At 37.0% G+C, this 12644-nt stretch overlaps 3 protein-coding genes across 7 annotated transcripts in view; 2 read left to right on the forward strand and 1 right to left on the reverse strand.

The window, feature by feature from the left end:
- The window catches only part of LOC144018487 (zinc finger protein 462-like), a 16352-nt gene extending 11845 nt beyond the window's left edge, over positions 1-4507 (forward strand). For all 4 annotated transcript variants that reach the window (XM_077520671.1, XM_077520669.1, XM_077520670.1 and 1 more), the window contains 4 exons: positions 839-981; positions 1177-1400; positions 2828-3539; positions 4000-4507. In XM_077520671.1, the coding sequence (XP_077376797.1) occupies positions 839-981; positions 1177-1400; positions 2828-3539; positions 4000-4091 (1171 nt within the window). In that variant the 3' untranslated portion in view covers positions 4092-4507. The remainder of the gene's footprint in view (positions 1-838; positions 982-1176; positions 1401-2827; positions 3540-3999) is intronic.
- coq2 (coenzyme Q2 4-hydroxybenzoate polyprenyltransferase) overlaps positions 1-5589 on the reverse strand; it is a 21509-nt gene extending 15920 nt beyond the window's left edge. The window contains exon 1 of the mRNA XM_077520690.1: positions 5567-5589. The gene's annotated coding sequence lies outside the window, so the exon portion shown is untranslated. The remainder of the gene's footprint in view (positions 1-5566) is intronic.
- Positions 4649-12536, forward strand: LOC144018493 (major facilitator superfamily domain-containing protein 10-like). 2 transcript variants are annotated; one of them, XM_077520687.1, is made up of 13 exons: positions 4649-4905; positions 5783-5951; positions 6132-6228; positions 7306-7409; positions 8149-8307; positions 8815-8994; positions 9479-9581; positions 10354-10465; positions 10551-10659; positions 11418-11508; positions 11821-11868; positions 11956-12045; positions 12119-12536. In XM_077520687.1, exons 2-13 carry the CDS (start codon positions 5799-5801, stop codon positions 12202-12204), a joined length of 1332 nt encoding a protein of 443 aa, XP_077376813.1. In that variant the 5' UTR covers positions 4649-4905; positions 5783-5798; the 3' UTR covers positions 12205-12536. The 2 variants fall into 2 exon arrangements, with proteins under 2 accessions (XP_077376813.1, XP_077376811.1); XM_077520685.1 differs by having other exon boundaries at positions 8815-9006; positions 12119-12467.
- Positions 12537-12644: the final 108 nt, after the last annotated feature.

A 12644-nucleotide genomic window follows, 5' to 3' on the forward strand; every position in this document is an offset into this window, starting at 1 on the left:
ATCAGATTTTGAAAAATGCCTAATTAGGGGAAGAATATATTAGTCAAGTATGAACAATACTTAATAATGCTTACCCATCTACTTACAGATAAAAATACCCGCACTAATTGGTTGAAAAATATATTTAAACAACTTTTTAGGAGAAAAATTGGAGTAATATAAGTAACACTTCATAATCATTCCTAATAATATTAAATAATATATAAAAATATTTGTATATATGTGCCCGTGATTGGCCAGGGTCCAGTGGTATTCTATTGAATTGGCGTAATGTTTAAATAAAAGACAATGAACAATTAAAAAATAAAAAAAAAATAAAAAAATAAAAAAAGCAAAAAAATACAATTCTAAATAAAAAAATATTTAAAAAAAAAATGAAATATGGTTTAAAGTGGTAAAATAAAACTAATACAAATTAATATAATTACACATACATATGGTCACATATGTTTTAGAAAAATGCATGAAAACATTTTCAATAACGCCATTTATAAATGATAATATAATCAAACAAGAGTAATAGATACTTTTACATATCGATATAATGCATAATATTTAATCATATAACAACTGTAATAAAATTGATGATGTTGTTTAATAATACATATAAATATTGTCAACCATATAATAAAAATAAAAACATTGGAATGAAAAAGCAATATTAATCATACATGACAAATACAGTAGTTCTATTTTCTCGTAGCAAAAATATGAGTTCCTCATACAAATGAAAATTGACACCAAATTTCAAAATTGATTATTCTTTCTGATTGATATCAATCAATTTGGAAGGATGTATTGGTGATTGATATTGAGAACCACTTTGTGTGTCCCTTAGGAGAGCCATGAGGGTGCACATGGACACGGGTCATTCCACATTCCAGAAAGAAGCTCCGCCCCAAGACGGCTTCCGCTGCCCTTTTTGCCTCTACCAGACCAACAACAAGAACAACATGATCGACCACGTCCTGCTGCATCGCGGTACCTCACCACCACATTTTCAGTTCCAATATCAGCATTTTAATGTTAACCTTCTATTCTTTTATATCCACTAATTTTCTGCCAGCTGTACTTTTCGAAGCAGCCATTTTAGGGCATTTTGACTGATCTTTCAAGACCCACCACAGTTGTTGATAAACGATCTTCTTGTTATTGTCCAATTGTGTTGTTCGGCAGAGGAGCGCGTGGTTCCCATGGAGGTGCGTCGGCCCAAACTGTCGCGTTACCTGCAAGGCCTTGTGTTCCGCTGCCACGTGTGCACGTACACGAGCGCCAGCGCCGACAACCTGCGTTTGCACGCCGCCAAGCACGAGTGCGTCAAGCCCTACCGATGCCGCCTCTGCTACTTTGACTGCGCCAAGCTGGACGACTTGGAGGCCCATCTGTGCTCAAAGCATCAAGTGAGTGCGCAGTAATCATCATAATAATACGTTAGATTTATATGTACTCGTCAGCGCGTCACTTTGTCCACAATCCCTTGGTATAGCTTTATTCTCAAATGACTTCATTTTTTTTTTCCTGCAAATTCCACATACAACATCACATAATGGTGAGGTGAAAATCTTTAAAATTGTTTTTTTGTTTTGTTTTGTTTTGAATTTTTAGATTTTTTTCGAGTTTATTAAAAATAAGTTTCCATATCTCTTGCAAATTATTAATAAAGTAAAAATATAAAATATCGAACTCTTATTGAATATCATAAATTGTGATAAAAAGTAACATTTTGATTGTCAATAACGCTTAGCAAATTTATTATAGAAAGTATAAAAATGTTATTGAATAATAACATTATTTTCAGACACATAAGTGATTTTTTTTTTGTTTTTAAACAAACTATATTCTAATAAATTAATACCATAAGAAAAAAATAATTGTGATTAAACACATAACCCGTGTTTATTTAACTCATTCCCTCCCAGCCATTTTCACAGACGCACTCCCATTCGCTTCCGGCCGTTTTACTGGATTTTGACTGATTTTCCAAGGCCCACAGAATATTGTGTTCTATTTCTATAAAAGTATGGAACCTATCAAAAGAAAGATTAAAGTCTCTTCGTTCATCAGGAAAGAAAAGGTATGTTTCTATCTGTTTCCGTTTTGCAGCAATTAGCATTAGAAGAGAGCTAAGTTTCATCAGTTTTCACAAATCTATTTAAAATTGTAAGTACAGTAATGGCCGTGGTTGATCTCCTTTGCTCTGCTGCCACCTGCTGGCCGTTTGTGTAATAACTACCATTTCTGCAACCATTCTTTGCAGTTTAGAGGCTGCATCAAAGCCTTCTGTATGCTGTAGCATAAAAAAAATAAATAAATACAAAAATAAATAAATAAAGTGTCTTAAGTGTCTTTGGGACACTTAAAACATTTAAAAAAACGTATTTACACGTTATTGGGAGCAAATGAGTTAATCATAATTGTTATTTTGACATTTTTATAAATTGATTAATTTTGTTTTATAAATTATAATAAAATATAAAAATATATATATATATAATAAATTGTCAAAAAATGCAGAGAATAAAAGTATAGGTATTAAGTTATATTATAAAACTGCAATAAAATGTATCATTTAAATTAATATTTCCTATAAAGATATAAAAAAAAATAGAAAATTCTATTTAATAATGCCATTTTTCATCAATAAATATAATTATATTGACAAGCAAATTAAAACAACAATTAAAAACTTGACCAAAAAATTGGCAAAATAAAAGAAGGAAAATAACTCTTGTTTATAACCGTAATAATGACATTCTAATAAATGGTACTATTTTGTTCATTTTGTCTTTTTGCCACAATCTTCCTCCTTTGATTTTCTTTCATGCAGGTGATGAGGAATCATGAGCTTGTGGGACAAGTCAACCTGGAGCAAATGGAGCAGGCGAAACTCAACGAAAGACCTGAGAACGAGGACAAAGAGGAGGAGGAGGCGCACAGGTCCAGTTCTGAGAACACGGAAGACTTTTTCAGCCATGTGGAGACGGACGACGGCAAGCCCACAGAGGAAGAAAGCAGCGACCGTGAGAATCACCTCCCCGAGACAACCGCTGTTAAACAGGAGCATCACAATGACGCCGGTCCACCGAAGACGAATGGCTGCGATCATTCGCAACTTCCTCCGGAGAACCGAGAAGAAACCGAGGGAACGGTGGCGGAAGAGATGGAGGAATTGAGCCCCAAGGAACACGCCGAAAAAGACCACCACTCGAAACTGCTGACGCCGAACATGGAGACGCGCGTGGAGAACGACATTCTGGAGCCGGACGGGGAGAGCAGGACGCACGGGAAGGAACCCCCCCATGCAGACTTCTCGGAAAGCTCCGGCAAAGCGTCAAAGATGACGCTCAATAGGGAAACCTCGGCCCCACTTCTGGACCACTACTTGGAGCCACCTCGAGAGGACAAAGCTCACAAAAGGAAGCTCTGTGAAGGACTCATGAAGGAGGAGGAGGAGGAACAAGACTGTGAAGGGCAGAAGAAGCGGATCAAGATGGAGGATAGCTGCACACGGCAAGATGGAGACATGTCTGAGCTCAAAGGTAAAAAATGTCAACAAAAAAAAAGACCTTGGGTTGCTGATTGTTGCTTCTACTTGAAGGAATTACACTGTGGGTATTTAGAATAACCATGAAGCTTTGCCTGACAAAGTCCACTAGCTTAATGATAACACAAAATGCAAAATGCCATTCGACGAGCTAACAAAACTAGCATCTGTTGCGGTAGTTTTAACCTTTTAGGAAACGGGATCTTTTGAACACAACCTTTAGGCAGAGCAGTCATATAGTCTTTATCCTTCGTTACCCTTCCCCCTGGTGGTTTAGGTGTGCACACCAGAAAGATTTGCACAATCCATTCAATGAAATCGTAAGTCACAAAGAGTTTAATTTATTACATTCTGGGGGTTTTTATTAAAAGAAAAACTGTTTTAATGGGTGTAACGTGTATAATAGATGTAATGTTGGGATATTTTGTTTTTATTTATTTATTTTGGTGTTGTAGGTGCCGGCATGAATTTCTCTTGCAACTTTTGCGGACGATACCTCCAAAGTGAAGAAGAGCTGCAACGCCACGCCTCTCGCCACCGAATGTAGACCACAAACGGTTCAACAACTCAATAGGACACTATCAACAAAACTCACATTTCAGACTCCCTGCTTCGAAATAAATGATTTTCAACATTTTCAACATTTTCGAAAGTAATGTGTTTTTTTTTTTTTTTTTTTTTTTTTTTTTTAACATAGGTTTGTTTCGATAGTTTAAATAAAGCTTTGGAGAACAGCCGTTTAATGTCTTGACACTTTGTCTTGGGGGATTTTCATGTGGAAAAACACGTAGTACTACTGTATAAAAATACAAATACGCATAATATTTTATTACTTTGTGCCTTCCAGGTGTCTGTCTCAACTTTGTTTTTTCCCCATTCTTTTATCACATTTACTTGACTTTATTTGAACTGTTTTATATATTCGTTCATTGAATAAATTTCAATGTTTTGTACACTTGGTTACTTTCGGTTGTCAAACTGCTCTGTTTGGTACATTATCATTCTGTGTTAATCCTATTTGATGATGTTACTACTAGTTACTGTGTGATCTAGCTAGCGAGTTCTGAGGAGATCAATGCATCGGGTTATTTGGTGTTCTGACAGTGTTGTACAATTCATTTAAAACACGGAAGCCATAAAACGAAGAAGGGAGTTATTACGCCAGTTGAAAATTCCATATTATCCTGAAGGCCGCATTTCGAGTGTGCGCGATGACGACACACTTGGCCCGAATGTAAACCGACACCCGCTTCCTGGTACGAACTTTCTTCATAATAATGGACTGATGAGAGGAGGACTAGCAAAGAGTTCTGTTCGGGTCGGTCAACGGAACACTTAAGTCGTCATTTTACGCCAATAGTGTAAGTATTCAAGACGCTAGTTATATTTTGTGTTGTCCGTGTGCTGAGGCGGTTGGAAGATGCTGAATGACGTCGGTCAGACTCAGTAGGAAGGGATCCATGGAACTTTTAAGAGGGTCTAAATAAATAAATAAATAAATAAATAAGGAAAACTATATATCAACAAGTATTCGTCTCAAGTCATTAACCCACATGAACGTTTACGAACGTAGGGCTTTTTATTTCCTGGTACAGCTTACCACCCAAAAATGAAATCAGTGTGGATGCTTCTACACTTTTGCTATTTCTCGACAATTTAAGTTGTTTTTGCAGATGTATAACATTTCTACGGTAATTACATCTTAATAATGGAGGGGAATTTTGAAAAGAGGTGTTTCTTCATAAGACTGACAACTGATATCCGAGTGTGACCCAAGAATGGTGTTTATAACAAGTCGTTCGTTTTGTAAACGCACAAATTAAATCTAAACTAACCTGCTACGTAAAACTTGCTCACAGTTTATACAAGCACTTTTAGAACCATGTTTTAGCTTCGTTTTACAAATGAACATTTATCAAAGATGAGGCACATCTGTGAATTTTTTTTACCCATAGCAGTGATGAACTTCTTCAGTTATTTGAACAGGACAAACTGTCAAAAATCCAAAATGAGAACACTTACAATGAGCTGCTGTAGGCCACAACCGAACCCTACTTCAGCTCCTGATATCTCACTAGGCCACTCCCCTTCAAGGCACACATCCAACACACGGGTACCACAGTATGAATAGAAATTGCACTCTATAAAAAAAACAAAAACATATATGTATTTCATTTTTATATGTTATATTGTGTTTTTATACTATAAGCAAAAAATCATTCTAATTTGTCCCCCTAGACGTTCAGCGTTAAGAATGTCAAACGCAAGCAAGGCATCCAAGCATGCAACCCCGTCCTCGTCAAGGGTGATCTGCGTGGTCTTCGTCCTCTTGCTGCTGGACCTGCTCGGGTTCACTCTCATCCTACCTCTTCTGCCCTCCATCCTGGACCACTATGCACATACCGGGGTGGGTGGGCCGTTAAATGATGAACTGTCATATAGCAGGGGTTACATGTAACTCATGATGGTCGCAAGTCTAATTTGTCATAAGTAAAAGAGTGCTTTCTGGCACAGTGTTTTTCACATTAGATTGGCTTTTACATGTTTTGTGGGTGTATTTATGTCCTCATAATTTCCTGTGTGACAGGATGCTGCCTATCAGTCACTGCAGAGTGCCGTGGACGTCTTCAGAGAGGCGCTCGGGATTCCTATGGAAAGGAAGTACAACAGCGTCCTGTTCGGAGGTATTCGAATGAACTCCACTGTATATATTTTTTTTGTTCATGCCATGGGTATAGTACATTAACTATAATACCCTCCGATGTGGGAAAGGAGAGCTACAGTAGTGTGTGTTTTTCCCCCCAAGCCATTTATTGAACAGTAAAACACTCATATAGGAACAGCTGGAATTTGCCACCCCAACAAGCCTCGCCTCTGAAAGGCATTTACACAGAGTCTACCATATACTGCATTGTGAATCTAAATATATTTCACACGCATAATTTTATCTTATCATGTTTTTGAAAAGTGTGTGTTAAACTGTGTTCACTTTAGGGATAAGTAAAACAAATTTTTTTTTAAATAGTCTTTGACCTAAAATCAACAAAAAAGATCAAGCACAATAAAAAAAATACAGTTGTAGAAAGTACCTCAAGGAACAGCAAAGGACATAAAAAAAAAAAAAGAAAAAAAAGTGTATTTAATTAAATGTACTTAAAAAATTATACAGGAGGATATTGTTAATATTGTCCATATCATATGGATGTACCGGTAATTTTTTTATTCACTTTAGGTTTTTTTTTTTTTTTTAATGTGATGTGAAATGTTGCAACACAAAACAATTTAGTACAGTATTATAGTAGAGTACAGTATTATAAATTTTAAAATGACTTACAAGTCAGTCAAAACAACAAAAACAAAAAATAATTGAATGCAAAAATCTAAACCCTAAACAATTTTGAACAAATAATGCATTTATATATATGTTTTTCTAAGTAACCTTCCTCGTTTGTCTTTTTTCACAGTTTTTCCATTTTAGATGTATTTAATAAAATAAAAATGTATGCATTTAATAGAAAAAACTAAAATATATTTTTTTCATTTCTAAAATTATTTAATTTATTAATATTTAATTTAATTAATTTAAAATTATTTTACAAAAAATAGTCAAACAGTCTCAATGGTTGAATACATTTTTTTTAAGCAATTGAAGGAGTTGTGAAAATGAGAATGGTGGAGAAATGACAACAAAGTTTTCCTGTTTGTGTAAAAACATGAGCAACTTGAGAATATTTGGTTCAATCCGTAATTGTGCTTTTCAGGTCTGATCGGCTCCGTCTTTTCCCTGCTGCAGTTCTTGTCATCTCCCATTACCGGAGCTCTGTCGGATCGTTACGGCAGGCGACCTTTACTCCTCCTTACTACAGTGAGTACTTGCGTACTTTGCAGCATTAACTGAGGTGCGGTGTTTATTGATTCCAACGGACAACACACTCACCAACTAAATGAGGCACACTTTTATTTAGAGATTGTTGTGTTGTTATTTTGCGGAGAAGTCACTTAACGTTGAACAAAAACGATAATTAAGGTGAGGCATTGATTTGTTGCAATCGTGACTGTACCCACTACTGTAATTAAAAGAGGCACAATAACCCATTTATTGGAAGTACAGTTTTTTTGTATTTATTTCACAACCTTCACTTGCATTTCAACAAACAAGACACAAAATTAATTACAGTATGGTGTTTATTTATTCCATTGGATGATGGCAAGCCTATTAAAGGAAGTTTCTTGTTATATTTTGTTTTGAACAAAAATCACATCCGTTTTATCTAAGGACACAATATTAATTGAAGTAAGGTGTTTATTTGTTCTTTTGGAGCAAGGGCATTCATGTGGCATGTGGCATTTATTTGTTCAGTTGTATGATTAATTGCAGCATGATGTCATTTACTACAAGTAGAAATACTGCTGTTGTGGGGGGGGGGGTTTCCCCACAAAAATTGCTCACCTTTTAAACAAGACAACATTAATTGAGGTCAGGCATTTATTTAAGTGGATGATTGCTATTTATGAGACTAAGAAACATTTATTCCGAGTGTTAAACATCATTGCTAGGCAAACAACGTTTATGATTAATGACTGAATTGCGCTGGTCTGTGCAGGTGGGGATCATGTCTGCCTACGTGCTGTGGGCTCTGTCCCGCAGCTTCACCATGTTCCTTTTATTCCGAGTGATCGCAGGAGTGTGCAAGGGCAACGTCAGCCTCTGTACCGCCATCGTGGCCGACTTGCCCGACCCCAAAGCTCGCAACCGTGGGATGGTAAGCACACACGCATATACGGTGCATTTATGACAATTTGTCAGGTTTAAAAATACTAAAAAAAAAATTTTTAAATACACAAAGAAGACAGACACAAGGATGAGGAAAACAAGGCCTTTTTGACTCGTATACGAGGAGAAATGGACAGAGAGAATGTGTGCAGTATACAAACTCCTGGCCCACTTCTGACACATACTTACATTTCTCCTCTTTTAATGGGATTCGGCTAAACAAATGATCACTTGTTGCTCTAAAGTTGTTGGGGAAATAGCAGCAATGTGACAAACACAGCAGACATCCTTTAACGACAAAACTTTACAATCACTAGTCGTTGAAGGTTGTTGACTGCCTTGGAATGAAGTTCCTCTTTCCCGCAGCAGCTCTAACAGATGTCACAATGTTGAATACTTCACAATGTTGAATAAGTGCTTTACAATTAATTCTTTGTCAATAATAAAAGAGTACATAATAAATCTGCCACAATTCAAGTTGTGTCGTGTTGTCCAGGCCATGATTGGCGTGGCTTTCTCGGTGGGCTTCACCGTGGGACCTCTGATGGGGGCGTACTTGGCCGTCACCTCCAAAACCGCAGGACACGTCTTCTTCCAGACGCCGGCCTTGCTGGCGTTGGCCTTCAGCGTCGCAGACCTTGTTTTCATTTGGCTCATGCTGCCCGAAACGCTTTCGGTGCGTGCCAAGGTCAGTAAGAAGAAACGCGACCAAGTATTCGCATACAATCCCTCCCAAATCAATGAATAGCATCTTTTCACAAGAAGGACATCTGTATAAATGGTGAATGGCAGGTTAGCTTCACTTTTGACTTCCCGTTTGTGTGTTGTAACCTGTCTCATTACTTTTTCCCCCTATAGTACAGATGGTCCATGTTTCGCAACGTAGTTTTGGTGACGCCACCTGAATTTATACAAGAAATTGTGACATTGTAAACTGTAATTTAAATATATGTGGACTGAATAAAGAGCCTTGTGGAACACCACCAGTATCTCTCACAGGGAGTCCTCAGTTTGCAATTGCATATTTGTACCTAAGTCAGAACTCATTGTATGTAGTCACTAATGCAGTTGTGTATTTGTATGATGGCATCGTCATAAAATGAGCACCCCCCGTACCGTATGATATTGCAAACATAAAAGTTTTTATGATTTCGTTCCAGGGCTCCCATTCTGGGTTTGGGGACTTTCGAGACCTGCTTAGCCCGTTGGCCTTGTTCAGCTTTTCTGCTGTCACTAGAACCAAAGATCCACCCTCAGAGCAAAGTGAGTACAGTACGATAGAATGCAAATTAGGTGTGATGTACGCTCTTAACTCAATTGCTCCCAAAAATGTAAACGTCCTGTTTTAAATATTGGCATGGTCCAAGAAACATATTTATACATTTTTTTATGCTAGAGCATACAAAAGGCTTTGACGCAGCCTCTGACCTGAAGAGGTCCCTTAGAGCAATGGTAGCTATTACAAAAAACGGCCAGTAGTTGGCAGCAGAGTATAAGAGATCAACCAGGGCCATGTTGCAACAAGCTCTTTTACCCATTGTTTTCAACAAGTTTGTGAATAATGATGCAACTTACCTATATTCTCATGCTAATTGCTACGAAATGGAAACAGATACAAATGTACTTTTTTGATGAAAGAATAGCCTCTGATCTTTCTTTTGATAGGTTGCATGGTTTTTTATAGCAATAGAACACAATATTCTGTGAGCCTTGTAAAATCAATCAAAATCCAGTAAAACAGCCTGGTTGCTTCAGTGAAAAATGGCTGACAGTGAATGAGCTATTTAAAAGGGAGCATTTTTATGGAAAAGTGACTTTTTGATAGCTTGTGTACAAGTAGCTGGTCTATGGAGTGCCTGCCCACCTATCAAGTGTGGAACTACACAACCAAATACAAGTTCCGTTGCACCAGGCTTGACAAATTGTGTGTAAATTATTATTATTATTATTATTTAATAAACCTGGGGACTGTTTAAGATGGAGAAAAACATACTGTACATATTATAATATGTCTTATTTTAAATTGTCTGAACAGGAATGCAGAGGCTGAAAGCTTTGGGTCGTGTTTATTTCTGCTACCTCTTCCTGTTCTCCGGCCTGGAGTTCACGCTCAGTTTCCTCACGCACCAACGCTTTCACTTCACGAGGTGTGCACACCATTGCGAAACCACTTGTGCAAGAATCCAACTTTCTTTTTTTTTTAACACTTGTCTTTTTTAAATACGTCAACAGCATGCAGCAAGGAAAGATGTTCTTCTTCATCGGCGTAGCCATGGCGTCCATTCAGGGCGGATACGCACGCAGAATCAAACCTGGACACCACGTCAAAGCTGTCCGCATGGTAGAAGGAGTTTTTTTTTTTTTTTTCCATATTCAGGATGTGTTGGAATTGGATTCGATTCTGATACAGGGGGAGTTACAGATACAGTTTATGACATTTACGTCATTTGACGTTACAAATGCAGCGCAATGAATGTGTCTGCTGCAGACAGTCTGCACGCTCAGTTACCACATTATTTATTGTCTTTCTTTGTAATTATGGAACGCAAATATATTTCATAAAAATAATGAATTACTATAATTAGGGATAGACATGCAGAGGTGGGAAAGCGTTTGTGTTTATTTTAATTTTAAAAGGGACTCAGGCCATGTCATTTGTAAATTAAGAAATACAATAGAATATCCATTTATGTCGTATAAAAAATTAAAAATACACATGGAACATTTTGACATGTAGTATGTGTGTATAAACACATCTGTTTGTTACATTTGTTTATTTTGTGATTTTTATTTATCCTACTATTTACCATTGATCACTTGTAAATTATACCTATTATTATTATAGTAATAATTTAAATTGAAATTGTTATATTATTGTTGTTAATTAAAGTAATTCAATCAAAAATGTTAAGTATGACAATGTAAAGTGTTCATTTTTTTAAGTAAATTAATTGACTCATAATAAAATGAGATCACTTAAAAATAATATAATATGGGAATTGAGAAAAAACTACTAAATAAATGCAACAAACATTTCAGGATATATAATATAAAAACTATATTTATTTATATTTTTGGGGTCATGTTTTTGCTTTTTAGGCCATCGCCACGCTGATCCCAGCGTTTATCCTCGTCGGACTCGCGTGGAACGTCACCATGCTTTACGTGGGCTTGGCGCTCTATTCCTTTGGTGAGAGCAATTCCCAATTGTAGCACCAGTTTCGTGTACTTTTCCGATTTGTTTTGAAGTACATTTTTACATGGATTGTTTAAACAAACCCACATGACATACAAGAAACAGAATCACATGACATACAAGAAAGAGAAATCGAACATGATCAAACTTGATTGAGCAAAACCAACGATTAAGAAACAAGAAATAAGAAGAAACATGGAAGAAGACAAAAAAAAAAAAACAGTAAACAGTATCTCAAATTTCTGATTTTTTTTTTGTACAAATTAACACTTCCCCCCCCCCCCCCCCCCCCCCCTTTCGTTACAGCGGCAGCAGTCGTGGTCCCGTGCCTCTCAACACTTGTTTCTGAACACGGTGAGTCTTTTTGTGTTTTTATTTTTATTTTTTTGACGGGTAGGCAGAAAAACATTGCCGATGGTTTCAAATGATCGTTTCCCCCAGGCTCGGCCAGTCAGAAAGGCACGGTGATGGGCATCCTACGCAGTCTGGGTGCTCTGGCCAGAGCTTTGGGGCCAGTGGTGTCATCTTCTGGTAACTAGAAGCTAATGTATGACTTGTGTATGTAATACATGTGTTTGATATTCCTATTTTCTTGTTATTTTAGTTTACTGGCTGGCTGGTTCGCAGATCTGCTTCCTCGTCACGTCAGCCTCCTTCGTGATACCTCTGATTCTGCTGAGCAGCGCCTGACAACGGCTCATGTCCTCTCATTTTGACAATGTGGATGTCCTTGTGTTTACATGGGGTTATTTGTGATGGAATCTCACAAGGCTCAAGAACAAGGCTAACAAGAAGAGAGGAAGAGAGTGTGTGTGTGTGTAGGTGTGCGTGCGTGTGTGTTGAAATTTTTTATACTGTACTATTTTGTCACTTTAAAGAGCAAGCATACAATGTTTATGTGCCTTTAAAGAAGTCTATTTTTCTTATCATAAAAAAAAAATCAAATAACTCTGTATTTGATGAAAGAGTTTTGAGGCGAAGGTTCAAAGTTGTCAACCTAAACGGGATTATAAAATAATTATATGTTAAATACAAGCAATGAGAAACTGTAAGGATTTATACTGTATGAGCGCAGTACAGGGCGCTGCCTCTATGTGTCGCCATCCGACGCGACGGCCCGACACTGTAAA

This window comes from Festucalex cinctus, chromosome 5, assembly GCF_051991245.1.
Source record: "Festucalex cinctus isolate MCC-2025b chromosome 5, RoL_Fcin_1.0, whole genome shotgun sequence".
In the NCBI taxonomy this organism is placed as follows: domain Eukaryota; kingdom Metazoa; phylum Chordata; class Actinopteri; order Syngnathiformes; family Syngnathidae; genus Festucalex; species Festucalex cinctus.

Bases quoted from the DNA above. Each gene is read 5' to 3' on its own strand.
- LOC144018493 (XM_077520685.1), top strand. From the start codon at position 5,799: ATGTCAAACGCAAGCAAGGCATCCAAGCATGCAACCCCGTCCTCGTCA. The intron at 9,007-9,478 runs GTCAGTAAGAAG...ATTTCGTTCCAG, and splicing joins CGCTTTCGGTGCGTGCCAAG to GGCTCCCATTCTGGGTTTGG. The intron at 12,046-12,118 runs GTAACTAGAAGC...TTGTTATTTTAG, and splicing joins GCCAGTGGTGTCATCTTCTG to TTTACTGGCTGGCTGGTTCG.